Source organism: Drosophila arizonae, chromosome 4, assembly GCF_054131065.1.
Source record: "Drosophila arizonae isolate 15081-1271.41 chromosome 4, UAZ_ARI_1.0, whole genome shotgun sequence".
NCBI lineage: Eukaryota > Metazoa > Arthropoda > Insecta > Diptera > Drosophilidae > Drosophila > Drosophila arizonae.
The window spans coordinates 21,751,744-21,772,254 of record NC_142924.1 but is presented as its reverse complement, the minus strand read 5'-3'; the positions used below and the strand labels follow the sequence as shown (position 1 = coordinate 21,772,254).

Genomic DNA, 20,511 nt, shown 5'->3' with positions numbered 1-20,511 from the left:
AATCGTATATATGTAGATTTGACGAGTTCACTGCTCTGGTAACACTGAGACCGGAATGCGCAACATGTGGTATTTTTTTCTGGTTAGTAGGAAATCTTTATTTGAGAGGTGGTGTTGTGGCTGGTCCGCTGAATTGTCAGAGAAGTGTTTAGAAAAATGTCTGCTAGTTACGAAGGATACAAGTCTCCTCTGAGCACACGATATGCCAGCAAGGAGATGCAGTTTCTGTTCAGTGACCAGAACAAGTTCTCGACCTGGCGACAACTGTGGGTTTGGCTAGCCAAGGCGGAGCATTCACTTGGCCTCGACATTACCGAAGAGCAGATAGCTCAGATGGAGCAACACATGAAGGACATAGACTTCGAAGCGGCAGCCGCCGAGGAGCGTCTCACCAGGCATGATGTCATGGCGCACGTACACGTTTTTGCCAAGCAATGCCCGGTTGCTGCACCGGTCATCCACCTGGGTGCCACCTCCTGCTACGTAGGCGACAACACAGATCTCATTGTACTGCGCGATGCACTGAAACTGCTGCTGCCGCGCGTGGCTACCGTTGTGGGACGCCTGCAACAATTCGCAGAGACATACAAGGCTCTGCCGACCCTGGGATTCACGCATCTGCAGCCGGCTCAGCTAACTACAGTTGGCAAACGCGCCTGCCTGTGGATCCAGGACCTGCTCATGGACGAGCGTGCGCTGCGTCGCTGTCTTGAGGATCTTCGCTTTCGCGGTGTAAAGGGCACCACGGGCACGCAAGCTTCATTCCTCGAGCTCTTCAACGGGGACAGCCAGAAGGTGAAGCAACTGGACAAGCTGGTCACCCAGCTGGCGGGCTTCAGTAAGCCGTACGCCGTCACCGGGCAAACGTATTCCCGCAAAGTGGACGTCGAGGTGATGGCGGCTCTGGCCAGCCTGGGCACTACTATTCATAAGATGTGCTCGGACCTGCGCATTCTTGCCTCACGCAAGGAGTTGGAGGAGCCATTCGAGAGCACTCAGATTGGCTCATCGGCGATGCCCTATAAACGCAACCCGATGCGCTCGGAGCGCTGCTGCGCCCTAGCTCGTCATCTGATCACATTGTTTAGCAATGCCGCAAATACGCACGCCACGCAGTGGCTGGAGCGCACTCTGGATGACTCGGCCAATAGGCGACTGACCTTGTCGGAGGGCTTCTTGGCTGCTGATGCAGCTCTGCTCACGCTGCTGAATATCTCCCAAGGCCTGGTGGTCTATCCGAAGGTCATAGAGCGACACATTGCCCAGGAGCTGCCCTTTATGTCCACGGAGAACATTATCATGGCAATGGTGAAAGCCGGCGGAGACCGCCAAGTGTGCCACGAGAAGATCCGAGTTCTGTCCCAAGAGGCCGGTGCTCAGGTTAAGCAGTATGGCAAGGACAATGATCTGATAAGCCGCGTGCGCAACGATGCCTACTTTGCACCCATTCTCGATCAGCTGGACCACATACTGGACGCGCGCACCTTCACGGGTCGTGCCAGCGAGCAGGTGGACGAATTCATTGCCGAGGAGGTCCAGCCCGTGCTGGCCCGCTACAGTGACGCCCTGAAGAGCGTCCAGGATGTCCAGCTCAATATCTAATACAAGCATAAGCAACTATTGCATCATTTATTAGGCCTTTAAGCTCAAAGCACAAATACATTCGCATATTATATTATGACGTATCTGTTTCATTGATCACACGCCCTGCACCTCCCCACGAGTTGGGGTTATCGCTGCAGTTCTTTGACCTGCAGACCCCGATGCAATTCCTATTTACTTCGCATGTGTCTGACGTGATCAAAACCACAGGCCTCCAGCGTTGATTCGCAAACCGCACCAGATAACCCCGGCATTTGTTTACACATTCCCTCGAGCCCAGTCGAGAGCATACATGAACCTTTATTTTGATGACTATTATCACTAAGAGGTATCTATATAGATAAACTATGCAAAGCCATATTAAATAATGCAGCATTTTATTGAGTTACGGCAGTCACTTGATGCGCCCATCCACACTTAACAAACACTTAAGACTATGAAAGAACAGCTCATTGTCAGAGTACAGCCGAAGGCCTTTAACACATTAATTGAACTAGGTTTGGATTGCAGAGAGTGGTTGAATCAGCTCGAGCTGTCATTCGCCGGCCAAGCTGGCGAGCAGCTCCTCGTCGATGCCATCACCTGATCCCATTGTGCCACTGCTTCCTAGAGTGAGCAGCAAATCGCTCGCTGCAGAGGGACCTGTCGATGGCTTCTGCCCTCCACTACTGCTATTGGACGTGGACGAGGACGTGGAGGTTATGCTGGACGCCAGAGCATTTAAGTCCGCGTTAAGCTGCTGCTGCTGCTGTTCCAACGAAGAGGCGGAAGAGGAAGATGAAGCTGATGTGCCTGTAGCTAACGCCGGATCTGTGGTGCTGGAAGTCTGCCCACTTCCGCCATTGTTGCCGCTTGGCCGCTGAGACAATTTGGGTATCTGAAACTTGTTGTGCAGTCCCTTGATGAAGCCCTCCATGCTGGCTGCCATGGTGGGCGAGGCGTACTGCAGAATGGTCATCATGTCTGTGTGGTGATCGAAGCGTGGTGGTGGCTGTGACATTGACCCGCTCAATGCCGCTGGTGACATTCTTCCCGCTCCCCCTCCCGGCCCTAATCCTGATGATGACTTCCGCTGCGAGCCACCTCCACTGCCACCACTAGTCCCCGGACTGCACATACTGGGCCGGCGCTTAGTCACACTGTGTTCCTGGAAAGAGTTGGTGCTGTTGCTCTTCGTTAGTGGCAGGCCACCGCCTAGCGATGCAGATCCGCCAAGTTTGCTGCTCAGGTTTCCAGAGGAGTTGGCCTTTTGGAAGAGGTGTTTGCTCGAGCCAGAACCGCTTGCCCCTGTGCTCGAAGCTGATGAAAGTGCCTTCTTCGAGGCTGGTCCGCTGTTGACGCCTGGCTTTAGGCCCGTGTGCTGCTTCTTGCTGCCTGCTGAAGACGACGAGGACGAGGACGCAGATGCGGATGCAGACGCGGACGCGGACGCGGACGCAGATGATCCAGGCTGTCCGCCCTTGCTTTCTCTCTTTCCGCTGCTCGTTTTATTGATGGTCAGTTTGAGGCCCTCCTGGCTGCTCGGCTTCACCATGTACCCCGTGGAGAGACCAGAGACTACTCCCGCACTGGAGCTGCTGCTAGTACAACTGGAGCTGTCGGTGCTATGTGGCGCTGCCCGCTGCGGCTGCTGCTGCTGTGCTGCTGTTGCTGTTGCTGTTGCATGTGCTGCTCCCACTGCTGCTCCCGCCTCCACCACTGCTGTTGCGGTGCCCAAGGAATCCGCTGCTGTTGTTGTGGTTTGGATGGTTGCCGTCGAAGCTGCCGTCGACGTCATCAAACTAACCTGACAAAGGAAGCGCGTGGTTGTGTGCGTGTGTGGGTGTTTGTGTGTGTGTGTGAAGACAAACAAATGAAAAACGAACCGAGAACGCAAATTAAAGCAATCAAAAAGTAGCACAGTGTCGATTGAGGGTTAAGGTCCCGAGTCAAGCCAGGACCAAAGCGAATGTGCAGGAAGACCGAAAGAGAAAGTAACTCGTTAGTATAAAGTTTGCCAGAGGTATATAAGGAGTACTCGCAAGAATACCAGATAGAGTTCTCTTAAACCACATTGATATTAACACTAAGTAATCTCTTATAATGGGAATAATAATGTAGTCGAAATCGAAGAGAACGTGCAAGGAGACTACATACAGGAGGATTTTCTTTAGGACTACTGAAGCATAGAGCCCATCACGGGGATTAATAAGATCAAATAACACGGATGCAGTTAGAAAATAGGTAATAAAAGTAAATATATTTACAAACATAACATACAGTAGATCAGATAAAAAATAAGGAACAAAAACTACAGCAGTGACAGCGCATGACTCATAATAATAAGAGTAATATAAGACTATAGGTATTCCTTTTATATTTTGCATTCGATCAGAGTTTTAGTTGTATGCAAAAATAGAAACAGATAATCAACTAGGGGTTAGAGGTGCAGGTGGGGTGGGGGTTGAGTTGGAAGCGGAGGTGGGCACACAACGAGAGCTACTCATAAATTGAAAACGGACTTACCGCACCTACCGCTCCCGCAGCTGCGCCCAATCCCGATCCCACTCCCGCTCCCGCCATTCCCTTGCGCAGTGCATTCAGCTCCAAGGCGGCCACGGCTGGAGCCCCATAGCTGCTCAGATTCCCACCTGCAGCCAGATGCGATAAACTGGCCACAGGTGACTTCAGTTGCTGCTGCTGCTGCTGCTGTTGTTGTTGTTGTTGTTGCTGCTGCTGCTGGGAGCTCTTGAGTGCGGCTACTGCAGCTGCCACCCCCGATGGGGCAGCAGATGCTGAGCTGCTGGCGATGGACTTGTCCTTCTTTATAGCAGCGGGCAACTGGCTGCTGCTGGCCAGCGGTGGCACGGGGCGCAGCATAGAGGGATTTCCACTTGACCCTAACCCAGAGCCAGAGCCAGCAGTGGACAAGGGAATGCTCGAACCGCCTCCAGCTCCCGTGATGGACTTTTCACCCTTGGGACTGAGGCTCAGACCGGTGGCCGCTGTTGCACTCTTGAGAGTGGACATGCTCGGCTTGCCAGAGGATCCGTGCTTGGGCGAGAGCGTCCCGAACGGCGACTTGGGGCTGTTCGAGGCCGTGTTACTGCTGCTGTTGTGCTTTGGGCTGCTGTACACCGGGGAATGCTTGGGGCTGGGCCGAGCCGACGGCTGGCCGGCCATGAGGCCCAGGGCAGCTGCAGCCGAGGCACTGCCTCCCTTGGGCGAGGATGAAGACGAAGTTGAGGGCGACGAGAACTTGCGCGCAACTCCTCCCCCTGCTGAGGCTTCCGTCATCCCGCCAGAGGCTGGCGAGTTCTGGCGCGAATACACCTTCTCTGGAGGCCCCATGGGCGAGTCGTCCCGCTTCTTCTTGCGCTTCTTTTCCTTCTGTGCGTCGCTGGAGGCGCTGCTGCCGGTGCCGCTGCTCGAGCTCGAGGAGGAGGTGCCCTCGTGGGGTCGCTTGACAGCACCTCCAGTGGGGATTGGCTTCTTCGCCTCTTTCCCCGCCTCTTTGGCACCTCCAGTAATAGGGGTGATGGTGATTGTTGTAGCTGCAGACCCCGTGCTCGGCGTGGCGCCCACACTGGCTGCCGCATTCAGTGGTATGATCTCGATGCCGCCCGTGCGCTGCACGTCCACCTGTTGCTGTTGCTGCTGCTGCTGCTGTAGTGGAGATTTGCCATCGCCAGCAATGGGCGTGATGCTAACGCAATGCTTCAGGTTGGGCGTTTTGTCTTTCCAGATATTTTTGTACTTGTCGGCGATCTCGTGCTCGGTGGCCTTGGAATCCAGCCCAGAGCTAGACGGGGGGACAGGACTGCTTCCTCCACTTGACTGCGGATCAGTTTCCCGCTTCAAACTAATGAGGCCAGCAATAGCCGCAGCAGCCGAAGTAGATGCGGCGAATGCATCTGCCAGGGATCGCACTTTTGAGTCCATTTTGAGATTGGCAAGACTACTAAATCCGCCGCCAGTTCCACTGCCGCCCTCTCCAGCTGCATCGATGGCGAACTGTCCGAAGTTGCTTGCTCCATGCATCCCGCCACTTCCTCCGCCAACTCCACCTCCTGTGCCGCTAAATCCGCCCGATGCGCCGCTCCCTGTGCCAGCGCCTGGAGCCAAGTTGCCGTGCATCTTCTTCTGATGCTCCTCATCCCAGCACTTAAGCAGCTTGTATATAACCATCGGAATTGAGAGCACCTGCCGCACTGTTCTGGTAAGCTTCTCGGAGAGCGCTTCGTATTCGTCGTTGACGGAGTAAATGGTGCAGGTCACCTGGCCGTCCTCCAATAGAAAGTCAACTGTGGCCAGCGACTCCTCGTACGGATGCTGCAGTTCCACTGTGATCAGACTGAGCGAGACAGCGGTTACCTCCAAGATGACGGTGCTGTCCATGTCTGTAACAAATGCACTCGGATATTAGATTGTTGCTATGCAATTTCCCAGAGGTTCTACCCACCATTGTACTGCTTCTGCTGCTCCCTGATGCAGCTGGAGAGGAGCGTGTAGAAGAGCGCCTGCTTCTTGAGGAACGCGATTATCTTAGGTACCTGCGCAGGCTCCGTGAATGGTAGGGACGAGATCATGGTGCCTTTCAGTCTGTGGTTGTCCGTAAAGAAGTAGCAGTGCGTCTCCTTGGGCAGATTCACATACAAGCCCTTCTGGGTGTTCTTGATCAACTGCCTGGAGGCCGTTTGCACAATTAGATTCATTACTGTCGGCGTTTCCTCGTTTGCATTGCTTGTGAGGCCCGGCAGGCCCAGAGCCCGTAGAGACTCAATGCAGACGGGCATCGGCTTACTGAGGCGCAGGACGTAGGTGGCCGGCATCAGCATTGAGTTGTTCTGCGTGAGCGGCGCATAGACGGGTTGCTCCAGAGGCAATCCAGCCTCGTTAGTGATGCTGACAATCGGCAGAATTTGCAGCTTGTTCGCAGAAGAAGCCTCAAGATTCAGCGTGACACTGAGTCCGTTGGGGCTTTTTATGACCTGCTCAATGCTCAGGTCTCTGCTCGCGGTTCCGCTGCTAGTGGCCACTTTCTCGCCCTTCACTTTCTTCTCGATGAGGTGGAGGGGCGGACAGAAGTAGGTCAGCTTCACCGGGTGCCCACCTCGTCGCTGCAGGACCAAGCCCACCGAGGAGTTGTTCATGATGTGGTAGCTATCAGTGCTGCTGCTGAGCTGTTGCTGCAGCTGCAGTTGGTGCTGATATAGACTGAAAATGTCAGTTTCCATGGCCTGCAGCGCCACGAATGCCTTCTTCTTGACTTTGGGCTCCGCGTTCAACTGGTAAATGGAGGAGAGACCTTCGAGTTGTACTGTGAAGTCAGCGAAGTCGCCTGCCTTCAGGCAATTCAGCAACTCGGTGGAGCTGGCACTGGAATTCGACTGCTGCTCAATTTTGCACTCATGGTGCACCTTGACGTCGCTGAGGTTACCACTGGCGTCCAGCAGGATCTCCACGTAGAACATGTCTGTGGAAATGAATAGCGTTTGCTGATCCTCCATGAATTTGAGGCCCAGCTGGCGGGACAGACTCTCCAACCGCTCCACAAGACCGTGCCGGGACGTGACTTTGATGTAGTGCTGCAGTTTATCCAATGCCGACTGCAGCGCTGCCTTGCAGAGTGGGTCCAGCGGATAATGCTTCTCTATGAAATACATGCGCACCGATTTCTTGATTTCCTCGTAGCTCTTTGGCTTATTGCGGTACTTGGCGCGTAGCTTCTCCATCAGCGTCTCCTGTTGCATTTGCTTGTTCTTTTGTTCAATGCTCGGTATGGAGATTGTTTTGGGTGGTTTGCCGCTGTGGCCGGCTGCGTGTAGTGTGTAAATTAAAAGAAAAAACGTCGCTGTGATTTGCAGTACTTACCTCCACTTTTCGAATGACTTTTACTCATTTTGACGACTTTTAGTTTCAAGAAGACATAAAATTCAGTTTTACTATAGGAAATCACTTTTATGCAAATATTTTATATGTGTCTGCTTCTCAGCTTGGAAAAATATGCCACTCTCATTGCAAAATGCAATTAGTGTTTGTAAACTGAACTAGTTCAGATTTGTTGACATTGTTGAATATCGATACAATAAATACTGGGAAACAACAATCGATAGTCGATAGTAGTTCTTGTATTGTGCATTGCGCTCATCTCTATTGTATAAAACAATTACCAAAATTCGCAGCGACTAAAGTGCAACTCCGTACAAAAATGACATCTATTGCCGGCGGACATGGCGAAACAAATCCAAACAGCTCTTGGCTAAGTGCCCGTGGTTTCTGGCTTGCTTATTTTCTTGGATTGCTGTTTGTACATTTGTTGCTGTTATCAGTGCCCTTTGTTACAATTTCTGCCGCCTGGACCGCAACTAATTTGCTGCACAACGTAGTAAGTTTTGATCTTCCACGCAAGTTACATAGAATTTACTAGAATTAATATTTATTGATTTCTGCCAGGCACACTTGTATTTTCTACATATAGTCAAAGGAGCTCCTTGGCTAAGCATCGAGAATGATGCCAGTCGGCAATGGACACACTGGGAACAAATAGATGACGGCGTTCAATTAACTCCAACTCGCAAATTTCTAACTGCTGTGCCAATCGTTCTGTACGTCGACATTTATACATTTAATAGTGTTTGCATTGCTCATTGATTTATATTTATTGTAGATTCCTTTTGACTTGTCTGTACACCCGTAACAGCACTGAACATTTCATTGCAAATTTTATATCCTTGGTTGTGGTCACGCTGCCGAAGTTACCGCAGTTCCATGGCGTTCGATTGTTTAATATTAATAAGTACTAAAATGCAGTCGCATGTATGAATGTAAATAATTTCTGCCAGGCAGGTGGGCTTATCGTTCAAGTTCAATGTATATACTATTTATAGATAATAGAATAATCAGGTAGCTGGCATTTAACTGGCTGTTGGATTTGTGTAAATATACTTCTGTTTACCACTGACTAATGTGTATCGATAAAAGTAATAATAAATTATCGATTCTATAACTGTCATAAAGATACATAGGTATTTGAAACTGAAAATGTATAATTAAAATGTGGACAAATATATAACTGAGATACGTAATACATCTAATACATTGTGCTGTCTCAAATTATATACGAATTTCCCACAGAGCGAGAAGGAGAAAGAAATAGACGGTGCGCTAATCAACTACTACCTTCGTTATACAACTCTCTCATATATGCACATGCATACAGATAGATCTATAAGCTTATCAGCGACGTCGCTCTTCAACAGTATAAAGAAATACACTCGCATTGCGAAATGCATCAGTTTGTGAAGCGCCGGCGATCTGCATCCATTGCCCTTTTTGACTTTGGTGCAACAGCGCGCGACCTTTACGGAATTCAAGTACAATAATAAAAGGTGTTTAAGGCTGCCTGGCAGTTATTGTTAAATTATTATTTGAGTTAGAAGCTACTAAATTTGTCTGTTTGACCAGGAGCCAACAGCAGCGATAGGAAGATGTCAGTCACAATCACGGAAGAAATCTTTGGCCTGGCAAAGAATCCGTTCACCAAAGTGCCCGAAATGGTGCGTCGCTTCACAATGACCAATCAGAACAAGATGTCCGTTTCGGTCATACAGCTGGGCGCCATCATCCAGAGCGTCTGCATGCCGGATGCCTATGAGAAGATCGAGGACGTGTGCCTTGGCTTCGACGACATTGCCAGCTACGTGAATGCCAAGCACGCGTACATTGGCGGCACTCTGGGCCGTGTGGCTAACCGGGTGGCCAATGGCTCGTACACTGTGGGCGAGACCAAGTACGAACTAACGAAGAACTTCAAGGACACGTATCAGCTGCACGGCGGCTTTGTTGGCTTCGATAGCGTCATCTGGGAGGTGGCACGTAAATCAGATATAATGGGTATTACGTTTAAGCATGTATCGCCCGATGGGCACGAGGGCTATCCGGGCAATTTAACTGTCACCGTAACGTATTGGCTGGACAACCAGAACCGATTGGGTATACGCTACGAGGCCTTTACGGACAAAACGACTCCCATTAATCTGTCCAATCATGCGTACTTCAATTTGGCTGGCCACAATGCCGGCTTCAAGGGACTGGCGGAGCATACAGTGGAGATAGCGTCCAAGAGGATTATCGATACGGATGACGACCAAATCCCGACCGGTGAATTCTTGGATGTGGACGACACGGTCTTTGATATGCGTATTCCCGTGCTGATTGGAGATCGGCTGAAGCAGTTCGATAATCGTCTAATCAAGGGATACGACAACTGCTTTGTGGTCAACGAGGGCAAGGAGGGCGTCAATCTGATTGGCAAGCTGGCCCACCCACCCAGCGGCCGCGCCATGGAGATTTATTCCAATCAGCCGGGTCTGCAGTTCTACACGGCCAACAATTTGCCGGACGAGGAGAAGGGTGACACTCCTATGATTGGCAAGGAGTGTTCGCATTATCGCAAGCACGGCTCATTTTGTGTGGAAACCGAGAAATTTCCGGATGCTGTCAACCATCAGAATCACGACTTTCCCTCCATATTTCTTAATCCCAACGAAAAGTACAACCATGAAGTCATATACAAGTTTGTCGTCGAACAGTCCTGGAAATGCTGTTGTAATAACAAATAATAGATTAATAAAACAGCTTACGGATTTATAGTATTCAATTAAAGTCTTCTGTTTCTTATAGTCAAGCTCTACTGCACTTCGCATGAATGTAAATTGTATGTAAATAGTAGCCTCTGCACTAATTGAAATGGATTTTATGTGGGATAACATAAATAGATATTTAATATTCGAAACATAGATCCCAGTAGTCTCCATACACAATCTCTTCGCACCTTCATACAGAGTTGGGTTCCCATATGAGTTGGAAGATGTCGTTCGACCAGAAGGAAATGTTTAGTCTGCTGTACAAGCTGGCGCGCATGAGCCAGCCGGATACGAGGATCGAGTACGATGAGATGGGCGCAATACGCGTGCCTCTGGATCGCATGTACGGGCCGCAGACCATGCGTTCGGTAATGAATTTTCCCATAGGTGGCGTGGAGGAGCGCATGCCGGTAAGTAGCCGCCCTCATTGAGGCATCCTGTGTAAGCCGCAGCCAGCTATTCCCTGCAGCGCCCCATCATCGTAGCCTTGGGCATCATAAAGAAGGCCGCCGCCCAAACGAACAGGCAGAGCGGACTGGAGCCGCTCATCTGCGACGCCATTATGAAGGCTTCCGACGATGTCATCTCGGGCAAGCTCTACGATGAGAATCATTTCCCGCTGGTCATTTGGCAGGCGGGCTCGGGCACGTCCACCAACATGAATGTCAACGAGGTGATTTCGAACCGCGCCATCGAAATTATGGGCGGCCAGGTGGGCAGCAAGGAGCCAGTGGATGCCGTGGGGCATGTGGACATGTCTCAGAGCTGCTGCGACAACTTCTCGTCGGCCATCAACATTGCCGTGGTCATGCAGCTGAACGAGAAGCTCTTTCCTTCAATCAAAGCGTTCATTGAGGTTCTGGACAATAAGGAGCAGGAGTTCAAGAATATCATCAAGATCGCGCGCACCCATCTCATGGACTCGGAGCCCATGACCCTGGGCAACGTCTTTGGCGGCTACAAGCAAATGATGATCAACAACAGCTCCCGACTCGACTCGTGCATGCAGCGACTCTATGAAATTTCTCTCAACAGCGAGGGCTGTTCGTGTAAGTCGTGCAGCGAGGATTTTGGAGCTGGGTGCATCAGTGGTATTGCGGAGCTCACGGGGCTGCCCTTCGTGTCCGCACCCAATGTGTTTGAGGCGGTCAGTGCCCGCGACTCTCTGGTGGAGCTGCACGGCGAGCTGAACAGCACTGTGGTCAGTCTGATGAAGATTGTCAGTGATGTACGACTCATGGCCTCCGGGCCACGGTGTGGCTTCGGCGAGCTCGTGTTGCCGGAGGATGCGCCAGGCAGCTCCCTGATGCCGGACAATGTGAGCACGAGGCAGTGCGAGGTGCTGACCATGATTTGTGCCCAGGTGATGGGCAACCAGGTGGCCGTCTCCATTGGTAGCTCCAATGGCCACTTCGAGCTGAACGCCTTCATGCCGCTGATCGCCTCGAATGTGCTACGCTCCATCGGTCTACTGAGCGACGGCCTAAATGAGTTCACCAACAGCTGCCTCAAGGGCATCCGGGCGAATGAGAAGAACATTAAGAAGACCCTGAATGAATCTCTTATAATGGCAGTGCCTCTCCAGCCATACATCGGCCACGACAAGGCAATCGAAATTGCCAACCTGGCGTATGCCAATGGCACCACCGTCAAGTGGGAGGCCTACAAGAAAGGCCTCTCCAATGCCGACCTAGACAACTGGTTGCACGTAGACAAGCTCTTATCATTTAGTTATCAATGAAAAGTGACAAAGGCAACTAAATAGATTAAATATCAATAAAGTATGATCTATATATAGAAAGTTAAATTTATTTATTTAGAAATATTTACATATATTTTATATTCATTTTTCAATTGAGATATTTGGGAGTAGTATCCAAAGATCAGGTAGGCTTGGCCTTAACATTTGTAATTCATTCAGTCTATATATAGTTACATATGTGTATACTACAGTTGGGTAGGTAAAGCGAGCAGATGAGTAAGTCGCAAAGTCGCATTGAGAGCGACACGCTCGGGACGATCGAGGTGCCAGCTGATCGTTACTTTGGGGCCCAGACTATGCGCTGTCTGAACAATTTTCCCTTCGGGGATCCGAGTGAGCGCATGCCGGTAAGTGCTCGATAGACACAGGTGCATAAATATGATATTCATGTGCTCCGATTATCTTCCCAGAAGTCCATTATACAGGCCATGGGCATAGTGAAGAAGGCCGCCGCTGAGGTCAACCTGGAGTACGGGATGGAGAGCTCCATCTGCTCATCCATTTCGACTGTGTGCGATGATCTCATCTCGGGCAAGCTGTACGATGAGGGCCACTTTCCACTGCCCATTTGGCAAACGGGATCTGGCACAATGACGAACATGAACGTCAATGAGGTGATTAGCAATCGTTGCATTGAGCTGCGGGGCGGCGAGCTGGGCTCCAAGAATCCGGTGCATCCCAATGATCATGTGAACAAATCACAGAGCTCGAATGACACCTTTCCAACTGCCCTACACGTTGCGGTGGCGCTTCAGCTGGTCAAGGGCCTGAAGCCGGCGATCACCGACCTGCGTGACGCTCTCCAGACCAAGTCCTTGGAATGGAAGGACATCATCAAAGTCGGACGCACACACACCCAGGATGCGGTGCCGCTGACATTGGGGCAAGAGTTCAGCGGATATACGCAGCAGCTAACCAATGGTCTGGAGCGGATCAATGCGGTCCTGCCCCACGTCTATCAACTGGCTCTAGGAGGCACTGCCGTGGGCACCGGGCTGAATACTTACAAGGGATTCGCCGAGAAGTCTGCCAGGCGCATTGCTCAGCTGACATCTCTGCCATTTGTAAGTGCTCCGAACTTCTTTGAGGCCCTGGGCTCCAGGGATGCCATGGTCGAGGTGCATGGCGCATTGAACACCATTGCCGTGAGCCTCATGAAGATTGCCAATGATATACGATTCTTGGCCTCCGGACCGCGCTGTGGCTTGGGCGAGCTCTCGTTGCCGGAGAACGAGCCGGGCAGCTCGATAATGCCGGGCAAAATAAATCCCACTCAATGCGAGGCGTTGACCATGATCTGTGCCCAGGTCATGGGCAATCAGGTGGCTGTCTCTGTGGGCGGCTCCAATGGTCACTTCGAGCTGAATGTCTTCAAGCCCTTGATAGCGTCCAACGTTCTGCGCTCGATACAGCTGCTAAGTATTTTACGATCACAGATTCCATTGAACATTAGACTAAGTGCTTGACTCATTTCTCAGCTGATGGCTGCAATGCGTTCAACCAGAACTGCGTTGTTGGCATGAAGCCGAACAAGGAGAGGATCGAAAAGCTCTTGAACGAGTCTCTGATGCTTGTGACCGCACTCAATCCGCACATTGGCTATGACAAGGCAGCCACAATAGCCAGGGCAGCTTATAAGAATGGCACCTCTCTGAAGCATGAGGCCCTCGTTGCCGGCATCTCTGAACAAGACTATGATAAATGGGTACGTCCGGAAAATATGCTTGGTCCCACCTAAGCCAGTTTGTTCATGTTTCCTTAAGCCGTTAATAAACTCGAATGTATTATGTTATATGCATATATCGACAGTTCCTTATAATTGGAGTTAGCTTATTTGGAAAAGGGAAAATGGGGTTCCATACCTGCCCTGCATATTGTTTAAAAGTTGATATCTATAATAAAATATATATATTTATCATTAGATATGACTACACTGAGCGAGCTCAATCCCTTAATTAAAAATATAGAGATATAATTTAGGGTAATTGTGAATATGTCGTAAAACCAACTAACGGAACCACTGAACCCTATCCCGTCAAAGTATCTAAATGTCGACCAATCTTACTAGATTTTAAAAATGTTTTAATATTATTTGTAAATTTTGATATATACATATACATATATGGATACATTGATTTATGTATGTATGTATATAAAGGTAAAAATATAACAAAAACGATTTTATTGACTTTATAAAATTACACTTGCTTTCGCCTGATTAACATTTGTACGGATTCCACAAATTTATATGTGCCATTGCCTCGACACCACCAAACACCGAATTCAGTTTTCTCACTGAAGGTTCCATTCAGATTGCTGCAATGGTACAGCTCGTCACGGAGATGGATCTATATATTGCTTAATTTCGGATCTCTACTCACCAATTGGGGTACTCATGTTGCCACCAGCGGTTGTACTCCACGGTGGTCTTGGTATCATACCTGATTGTTCTGAATATGTGGTGTTCGTGTGTGCGTAGTCCATCCCCTGCATTTCCCACGTAGTTGCCGAGGGATCTCAGCTTGTAGTCGTCACTTTTGCCCGAGATGGCAAAGTTATCATAATAGGCGTATCGAGTTTCATTATTGGCAAACACTAAGTGGATATAGAGCTCGTGCATGTGACTCTTGGTCATTGCATGTATCTTGTCCAGGCCAATCCAATAATCTTCGTCCAAGTTGCCGAAGCCCTCCACAAAGGAGAACCAGCCTTGATTGAAGTCCACCACCTTATAGCCACGACGCTGAATGACCATCCAGCAAGGACCAGTTGCAACATTTTCGACGGCTATCTTAATTGGACCAATGCGGGGCAGGGATACGATTTTGATTTCGGATCTGTTCTCCCCCGATAGAATCTCCTGCAGTTCCTTGATCGTACTGCTGACCACACGATCATTTTGCTTACAGAGCATCAGTGCGGCATCAAACTTTAACTTGCGTAAACATTAGATATAGCTATATTCGGCTGGACTATCCGATTGCTTACCAGATTTTGAGTTCGTATTCTTTCCGCCTTGGTTGTTAACTCAGTTTCGAGTTGTGTTATTTTCTGATCTCTTTCCTTGATTTTTGCTTCACTATCCTCGACAGTGGCCCTTAGCGAGGAAATCAGTTCATCAGACTTAATAGTTAATTCGTATTGCTGCTTAATTTTGGTTGCCAACTCCTCGATTTGTTTCTCCTTTTCCTTAATAATGCCATCTTGTGTGTTGATCATTTCATTTTTCTCGCAAATAGTTGATTCGTAGCCAGCATTTTGAGTTTCATGCGCTTTCTTCAATGCGACCATTTTGGAATGTCTTTCCGCGAGTTTCGTCTTTAGGAATGATATCAATTCATTATTGTTCTCATTTGTGTTTTTATAGGTTTCCAAACATGTTTGAAGAGCCAAGATGACATCATCTTTGATTTTACATTTCTCGCTGTATAAATTTAGCTTCTCCTTGTACACCGACAATTTAATTTTCTTCAGCTGAGAAATGGTACTGCAGGTATTTTCTCGCAATATTTCCCACTCGTTCGGCGGCTATACAAGAACAGGGCGCGTATATCATTTAATTACTCAGTAGTGACCTTTATCAACGCTCACCACAGGCTTCTCTGATGTGTCCTCTTGCTCCAATTGGATAGTAAATATATTTTGAGTATTCATAATGGTAAAAAATTATGGCATTGAAATTGTTGAAGTTCCATTGAATGTTGACTCGTCCACATCTGATTTTTTTGCTTAAATGTCAGACAAATTTCACCACAACAGCAAGCTATGTGATAAACAGTTTGAGACATATATCCAGAGCATATACGGGAAAAACTTTTTTTAAATCTTAACTGAAATGTAGAATAACAAAGTGCTATCGATTCATTAGAAATGGTATTTTCCTCGTCCTCTTCAATGGGCTCTCAGTCCTTTCAGTAAAACCTATTCTTAGCAAGAATATCAAAAATATAATAAGTAGAAGTAGTATAATATTGCAAAGCGTTCGCTTCATTATTTTGAATAAAATTATTATTATGTATTCGATGTAATAATCGATCTATCGATGTTTTCAAATTTAAGCTTAGAATTAAAATACTGAACTTGCAAGGCGATTGTGCACAGTTAATTCAGATATCGTGTACTTATCGTGCAAACGATATCTTGTGGTCATACCGGCTATTTGAAAATGCTCATATTTCAGCAATTACGAAATGTTAATGAATATATAGTAACCACATTGACCAAATATGCCTATATGTTTATCTCATTATTATAATGCATTTGTTATTTTATAAATCTTATATAATAATAAGCATACTAATAAGCATGTATATAACGAGACGTAATAATTTTCGAATTCGAAAATTCTATGCTTCAACTATGGGTGAGTGGTGTTTGTAAGTCATTGTAGATTGAAATTTTATGTAGAGTAAACGTACTTTTTGTATTTTGTAAATTTTATACAAATATCTTTCGTTTTGGCTTCTGTATAAGTTGGCTGTGCAAAATTCGGATGTATTGAGCGACCAGCAATACATTTACATTTTAAATTTTTTTTTGACCCATGATATTCGAAATTGTTGTTTTGTCTTAAAACCTCAAATTTATCATCGCATAAAGATGGTGCGAGTGGTGGAAGATGTATTTGGCATTGCCGTTAATCCCATGACCCAAAAGACCGATCATGTGCGCCGCTTCACATTGTGTTCGGAGAAGGGCATGTCCGTGGCTATATTGACATTGGGCGGTATTATACAAAGCATCAGGGTGCCTGACGCTAATGCTAAGCTGGAGGACGTTTGTCTTGGCTATGACGATGTCGCTGGCTATTACCGCAACCAGAAATTCTACGTAGGGGCCATAATTGGACGCGTTGCCGACCGTGTGGCACGTGGCCGTTTCAACCTGTGTAGCAAGGAAATAAGTCTATCTCGAAACCACAAGGATCTTTACCATCTGAATGGTGGCTATGTGGGCTTTGATAGCGTTATTTGGGATGTAGTTGGCATACACAAGGACGGTGTCACGTTTCAACACGTCTCGCCAGACGGGCACGAGGGCTATCCGGGCGAAGTAACGGTCAACATTAACTACTCACTTAATGAAGCTGGTTGCCTAGGGTTGCGAATCGAGGCGCGCGCGAAAGAGACAACATGCATCAACATAGGCCACCACTGCCTTTTTAATCTTGCAGGCCACAGTTCGGGTAGGGACACACTGTACCAACATATGATAATGATCAAGGCGAATAAGATTGTGGACACGGACCTCGAGCAAATACCCACTGGAAAATTAATGCCAACGCGTAACACACCCTATGACTTTTCCACCTTAACAAATTTGGGCAAACGCCTCAATCAGGTTAATCGATGCCCCATTAGTGGATTTGATAACAACTACTGTGTCGATGTGGATCCGAATCAAGTGAAGCTGGTTGCCCGCGCAGTTCACCCATGCTCGGGTCGTTTTGTGGAAATTCACACCAATCAACCTGGAGTGCATTTCTCTACTGCAAATGGTCTGCCCCAAGAAGACCGCGGGGATGTTCCCCATGTTGGAAAGGGAGGTGCGCACTATTCACAACACAGCGCGTTTTGTTTGCAAACTCAAAAATATCCTGATGCAATGAACAACCCGGAGTTTCCAACGGTTATTATTAATCCGGGTCAGTTATACGACCATCAAGTAGTTTACAGATTTGGCGCATGCCCAAAACGTGTGTAGAATTGGGTATCTGATGAGCAACGTTTAAGATGTGCATAAAAATAAATTATGAATAAATTAGTAGTAAATCATCATGGGCTTATCGAAATTTATTTTGAATTCATTAGCGATTACATAATTTCGATGAGAATTTGTAAGGTGCTACCGGACTGCTTGTTTCAGTATCGATACATCGATAAGTGCAGCACAGCACAACACGACTATCGAGTTCCATCGATTGCCTTAATAACAGTGCAAACACAAAAGAAAAAGTATTTAATTGTTTGTCAACGCTTGTGAGAATAGAGTGTGCCACGTTTAATACAACAATAATATAAAGGAGCTTCAAGCTGTTTAACTTACCGCAAATCTATAAGCATACTACGGCTGACTCGAGTCGTCCAAGCAGCAGCAACAGCACCAACAGCAGGATGCCAGTACGTACTGCAAGCACAAATAGAGAATGCATTTTAAATTATTTTAACTTGAATAATAATAACAATTGGCATTACTATCCATTTTGCGGCTAGGTTCATGAATTCAAAGTGGAAATGTCGTGTGGCGGATGTGCCGGCGCCGTGGAAAAGGTCTTATCCAAATTAGGTGGTGCGTATACTTACATATATACATACATATATATTTACATAGGCTAGTTAAGCTTTAGGCTTTGTGCTGGTACGTATGTATGTACACTCATTCTTGTTTAAGTACATATTAATACAAGTGCCGCTTATCAGCGAGACGGCGTTTGTTTGGGCGCGTTTATCAACTAAAATGTGAATTTTGCATTTTGCAGATAAGGTGGAAAAAGTGAACATCAATTTGGAAGCAAAAACAGTAACCGTCACATCAAATTTAACGTCCGACGAACTGTTGGCCCAGCTGCGCAAGAGTGGCAAAACGGTGTCATATGTTGGTGTGAAGAAATGAGATGAGTTTATGAGCAAGTTTCAGAAATACGGCAAGCTGAAACTTGAAGTCTAATAACCAAAGGAATTCTCAAATGGATTTCGTGATTGCCTTTGCTTTGCCAGTTGATGCCATCGATGTCATAATGTGAGAAACACCCACAATAAATCATTGAAAATAACAGCGTGATGCATCCGTACGACAAGATGAAACCTTACAAATTATACATTAATCGTGAATTCATCAAAGGAACATGATATAGGCATAAGCGGCTTATCTACAAAGTTTGCTTATGGATTTGCTTTAACTCCAAATTTTAAGTAGCTGAACATTAAAATTGTATCTCAAGAAGATAGTATTTGTATTAAAAGAGTTATACTCCCATAGATGCAGAATTTAAAATTCAAATTTTTAACAACTAAGTAGAAAATGCAATAAATAAATGCTCCAATCAAATATTTAGAAATATTTTAAATATATCCAATACAACTCAGCTAATAATTAAATACATACAAATTATGCCAATTACCTTCTTATGATATACCAATTTACATACATATATACAAATTTTAACTAATTACAATTTTTAAGATTATAAATCTTATTATAAATAAATATGTTGTGCAAATCTTACCTCTATCGAAGTTTTCAAATGAGATTATAGAAAGTAGCGCCTTGAAATTATTTAATCTAATCACGATTAAAATCAATGCGAGTCCGAATAGATGATAACGGGATCTCTTTGTTGGCTTCTGCTGCCACCTAACCTAATTGTCTAGCATGTCTATAAAGAAGACGAAGAGACGGACTCCGTAAATAAGAGGATCCCAGTCGAATGCGGGCACTTAGTCATGCTCGAAGCGCTGTTGTCCAAACGAATCAGCGACAAATATCATGCTAATGCCTAACAATGGCAGTAAACAATAGAGGCTTGGGAACATAATATGTCATAAATCTGGGGAGGGGCGAAGGGCGAGCCCAAAGCTATCAAAAATGTATTTTGAAACATGTTCGAGGCGTAACGAAATTATCAATCAAATGCCACATTGGCATGCAAAGAATGCAACGCACTCTCACACACTTATACCAATGCACTAATTGAGTTTAGAGTTGGGTCGACAAACGGAACGTTGCGTTTGTTTGGAGGCTTCGGAATTTGATGTTGTTGTCGTCGTCGTCGTCGTTGGTGTCGCTACCTGCGTTTTACCTTTGCCTTTGTTGTGGTTGCAGTTTGCGGCTCGCGTTGATTTATGCCCCATGCAGCGACACAGGAACGGAACGGAACCGCATCGAGACCTAAGCACCTGAAGGCTGTTGCAGCCAGCTATTCAGGCAGAAGGCACAGAGAAAGCAGTCACCACAGCACGGCTGTCACAATAAACGTCAACGATGCAGTCACGTCCTTGCCCAATGATTATTCTCAAGTGATGCAAGAGATTTTCAGATTACGGCGCTGCCCGACGCAATCCCATCCTCGAAGTCAACAGGCACCAGAACCAGTCGCCAGGCAGTAGGTAAACGCAAATTATTAGCGCTAATGCCGTTTAAATTGCCTCAGTAAAATAACAGCTGGTGTGCCACTGGTGCCCTACACATTGCCACACAACTAATGAGCAGCATTAACATTCCTTGCAACAATGTTGATTATGAGCTGTGCAGGCTGTGGCAGCAACTGCCTGCCAGCTCGACTGTAATATGCTCTGTCATCTAATCATATGCAATATCATGCCTATTCAGAGCGTTCTGCACTAATTACAGATATCAAAGAGTTCTCTTTACACTTTTTGCATCTTTGCTCTCTGATTATAGTCTACGAGACCTGCAATCTAACTATAATTCTACAAGCTGTAAAAAAGAGCACCTATAATTATTCTATAATAATTGCATACAATATATATAATTTTTTATATATTAATGAACTTATTTATT

At 47.0% G+C, this 20,511-nt stretch overlaps 9 protein-coding genes across 10 annotated transcripts; 7 read left to right on the top strand and 2 right to left on the bottom strand.

Moving 5' to 3' along the window:
- The first annotated feature begins 66 nt into the window (after positions 1-66).
- On the top strand, positions 67-1,678 carry Adsl (adenylosuccinate lyase). Its single transcript, XM_018008065.2, has one exon. It carries the CDS (start codon positions 157-159, stop codon positions 1,600-1,602), a length of 1,446 nt encoding a protein of 481 aa, XP_017863554.1. The 5' UTR covers positions 67-156; the 3' UTR covers positions 1,603-1,678.
- Positions 1,679-1,959: 281 nt separating this feature from the next.
- On the bottom strand, positions 1,960-7,633 carry MED1 (Mediator complex subunit 1). Its single transcript, XM_089468862.1, has 4 exons — positions 7,456-7,633; positions 6,044-7,399; positions 4,108-5,981; positions 1,960-3,388 (listed from the first exon to the last, which is right to left on the bottom strand). The coding sequence occupies exons 1-4, from the start codon at positions 7,481-7,483 to the stop codon at positions 2,138-2,140; spliced, it is 4,509 nt and encodes a 1,502-aa protein (XP_089324988.1). The 5' UTR covers positions 7,484-7,633; the 3' UTR covers positions 1,960-2,137.
- Positions 7,634-7,685: 52 nt separating this feature from the next.
- Positions 7,686-8,545, top strand: ORMDL (sphingolipid biosynthesis regulator orosomucoid 1-like). The gene is made up of 3 exons (XM_018008073.2): positions 7,686-7,969; positions 8,038-8,189; positions 8,252-8,545. The coding sequence occupies exons 1-3, from the start codon at positions 7,793-7,795 to the stop codon at positions 8,385-8,387; spliced, it is 465 nt and encodes a 154-aa protein (XP_017863562.1). The 5' UTR covers positions 7,686-7,792; the 3' UTR covers positions 8,388-8,545.
- A 276-nt stretch (positions 8,546-8,821) lies between these two features.
- Positions 8,822-10,238, top strand: LOC108614127 (galactose mutarotase). The gene is made up of 2 exons (XM_018008072.2): positions 8,822-8,972; positions 9,049-10,238. The coding sequence occupies exon 2, from the start codon at positions 9,072-9,074 to the stop codon at positions 10,203-10,205; it is 1,134 nt and encodes a 377-aa protein (XP_017863561.1). The 5' UTR covers positions 8,822-8,972; positions 9,049-9,071; the 3' UTR covers positions 10,206-10,238.
- Positions 10,239-10,298: 60 nt separating this feature from the next.
- Positions 10,299-12,030, top strand: LOC108614122 (fumarate hydratase, mitochondrial-like). Its single transcript, XM_018008064.2, has 2 exons — positions 10,299-10,639; positions 10,699-12,030. Exons 1-2 carry the CDS (start codon positions 10,442-10,444, stop codon positions 11,968-11,970), a joined length of 1,470 nt encoding a protein of 489 aa, XP_017863553.1. The 5' UTR covers positions 10,299-10,441; the 3' UTR covers positions 11,971-12,030.
- A 91-nt stretch (positions 12,031-12,121) lies between these two features.
- On the top strand, positions 12,122-13,783 carry LOC108614125 (putative fumarate hydratase, mitochondrial). The gene is made up of 3 exons (XM_018008066.2): positions 12,122-12,338; positions 12,402-13,410; positions 13,470-13,783. The coding sequence occupies exons 1-3, from the start codon at positions 12,204-12,206 to the stop codon at positions 13,727-13,729; spliced, it is 1,404 nt and encodes a 467-aa protein (XP_017863555.1). The 5' UTR covers positions 12,122-12,203; the 3' UTR covers positions 13,730-13,783.
- Positions 13,784-14,156: 373 nt separating this feature from the next.
- On the bottom strand, positions 14,157-15,895 carry LOC108614126 (fibrinogen-like protein 1). Of its 2 annotated transcripts, none has more exons than XM_018008070.2 (4): positions 15,583-15,895; positions 14,980-15,519; positions 14,373-14,920; positions 14,157-14,307 (listed from the first exon to the last, which is right to left on the bottom strand). In XM_018008070.2, exons 1-4 carry the CDS (start codon positions 15,643-15,645, stop codon positions 14,190-14,192), a joined length of 1,269 nt encoding a protein of 422 aa, XP_017863559.1. In that variant the 5' UTR covers positions 15,646-15,895; the 3' UTR covers positions 14,157-14,189. The 2 variants fall into 2 exon arrangements, with proteins under 2 accessions (XP_017863559.1, XP_017863556.1); XM_018008067.2 differs by having other exon boundaries at positions 14,373-14,926; positions 15,583-15,885.
- Positions 15,896-16,367: 472 nt separating this feature from the next.
- LOC108614462 (galactose mutarotase) lies at positions 16,368-17,768 on the top strand. The gene has a single exon (XM_018008599.2). The coding sequence runs from the start codon at positions 16,591-16,593 to the stop codon at positions 17,692-17,694; it is 1,104 nt and encodes a 367-aa protein (XP_017864088.1). The 5' UTR covers positions 16,368-16,590; the 3' UTR covers positions 17,695-17,768.
- Positions 17,769-17,906: 138 nt separating this feature from the next.
- On the top strand, positions 17,907-19,215 carry Atox1 (Antioxidant 1 copper chaperone). Its single transcript, XM_018008600.2, has 3 exons — positions 17,907-18,110; positions 18,204-18,279; positions 18,470-19,215. The coding sequence occupies exons 1-3, from the start codon at positions 18,105-18,107 to the stop codon at positions 18,601-18,603; spliced, it is 216 nt and encodes a 71-aa protein (XP_017864089.1). The 5' UTR covers positions 17,907-18,104; the 3' UTR covers positions 18,604-19,215.
- The last annotated feature ends 1,296 nt before the right edge of the window (positions 19,216-20,511 follow it).

Coding starts and splice junctions, on each gene's coding strand:
- Adsl (XM_018008065.2), top strand. CDS start 157: ATGTCTGCTAGTTACGAAGGATACAAGTCTCCTCTGAGCACACGATAT.
- MED1 (XM_089468862.1), bottom strand. CDS start 7,483: ATGAGTAAAAGTCATTCGAAAAGTGGAG. Junction 7,400..7,455: donor AAGTCATTCGAAAAGTGGAG/GTAAGTACTGCA, acceptor CACTACACGCAG/CCGGCCACAGCGGCAAACCA. Junction 3,389..4,107: donor CTGCGGGAGCGGTAGGTGCG/GTAAGTCCGTTT, acceptor TTCCTTTGTCAG/GTTAGTTTGATGACGTCGAC.
- ORMDL (XM_018008073.2), top strand. CDS start 7,793: ATGACATCTATTGCCGGCGGACATGGCGAAACAAATCCAAACAGCTCT. Junction 7,970..8,037: donor CTAATTTGCTGCACAACGTA/GTAAGTTTTGAT, acceptor GATTTCTGCCAG/GCACACTTGTATTTTCTACA. Junction 8,190..8,251: donor ACTGCTGTGCCAATCGTTCT/GTACGTCGACAT, acceptor TATTTATTGTAG/ATTCCTTTTGACTTGTCTGT.
- LOC108614127 (XM_018008072.2), top strand. CDS start 9,072: ATGTCAGTCACAATCACGGAAGAAATCTTTGGCCTGGCAAAGAATCCG.
- LOC108614122 (XM_018008064.2), top strand. CDS start 10,442: ATGAGTTGGAAGATGTCGTTCGACCAGAAGGAAATGTTTAGTCTGCTG. Junction 10,640..10,698: donor GCGTGGAGGAGCGCATGCCG/GTAAGTAGCCGC, acceptor TATTCCCTGCAG/CGCCCCATCATCGTAGCCTT.
- LOC108614125 (XM_018008066.2), top strand. CDS start 12,204: ATGAGTAAGTCGCAAAGTCGCATTGAGAGCGACACGCTCGGGACGATC. Junction 12,339..12,401: donor ATCCGAGTGAGCGCATGCCG/GTAAGTGCTCGA, acceptor TTATCTTCCCAG/AAGTCCATTATACAGGCCAT. Junction 13,411..13,469: donor GCGCTCGATACAGCTGCTAA/GTATTTTACGAT, acceptor CTCATTTCTCAG/CTGATGGCTGCAATGCGTTC.
- LOC108614126 (XM_018008067.2), bottom strand. CDS start 15,645: ATGAATACTCAAAATATATTTACTATCCAATTGGAGCAAGAGGACACA. Junction 14,927..14,979: donor GAATACGAACTCAAAATCTG/GTAAGCAATCGG, acceptor TGTTTACGCAAG/TTAAAGTTTGATGCCGCACT. Junction 14,308..14,372: donor CAACATGAGTACCCCAATTG/GTGAGTAGAGAT, acceptor GTACCATTGCAG/CAATCTGAATGGAACCTTCA.
- LOC108614462 (XM_018008599.2), top strand. CDS start 16,591: ATGGTGCGAGTGGTGGAAGATGTATTTGGCATTGCCGTTAATCCCATG.
- Atox1 (XM_018008600.2), top strand. Junction 18,280..18,469: donor GGTCTTATCCAAATTAGGTG/GTGCGTATACTT, acceptor TGCATTTTGCAG/ATAAGGTGGAAAAAGTGAAC.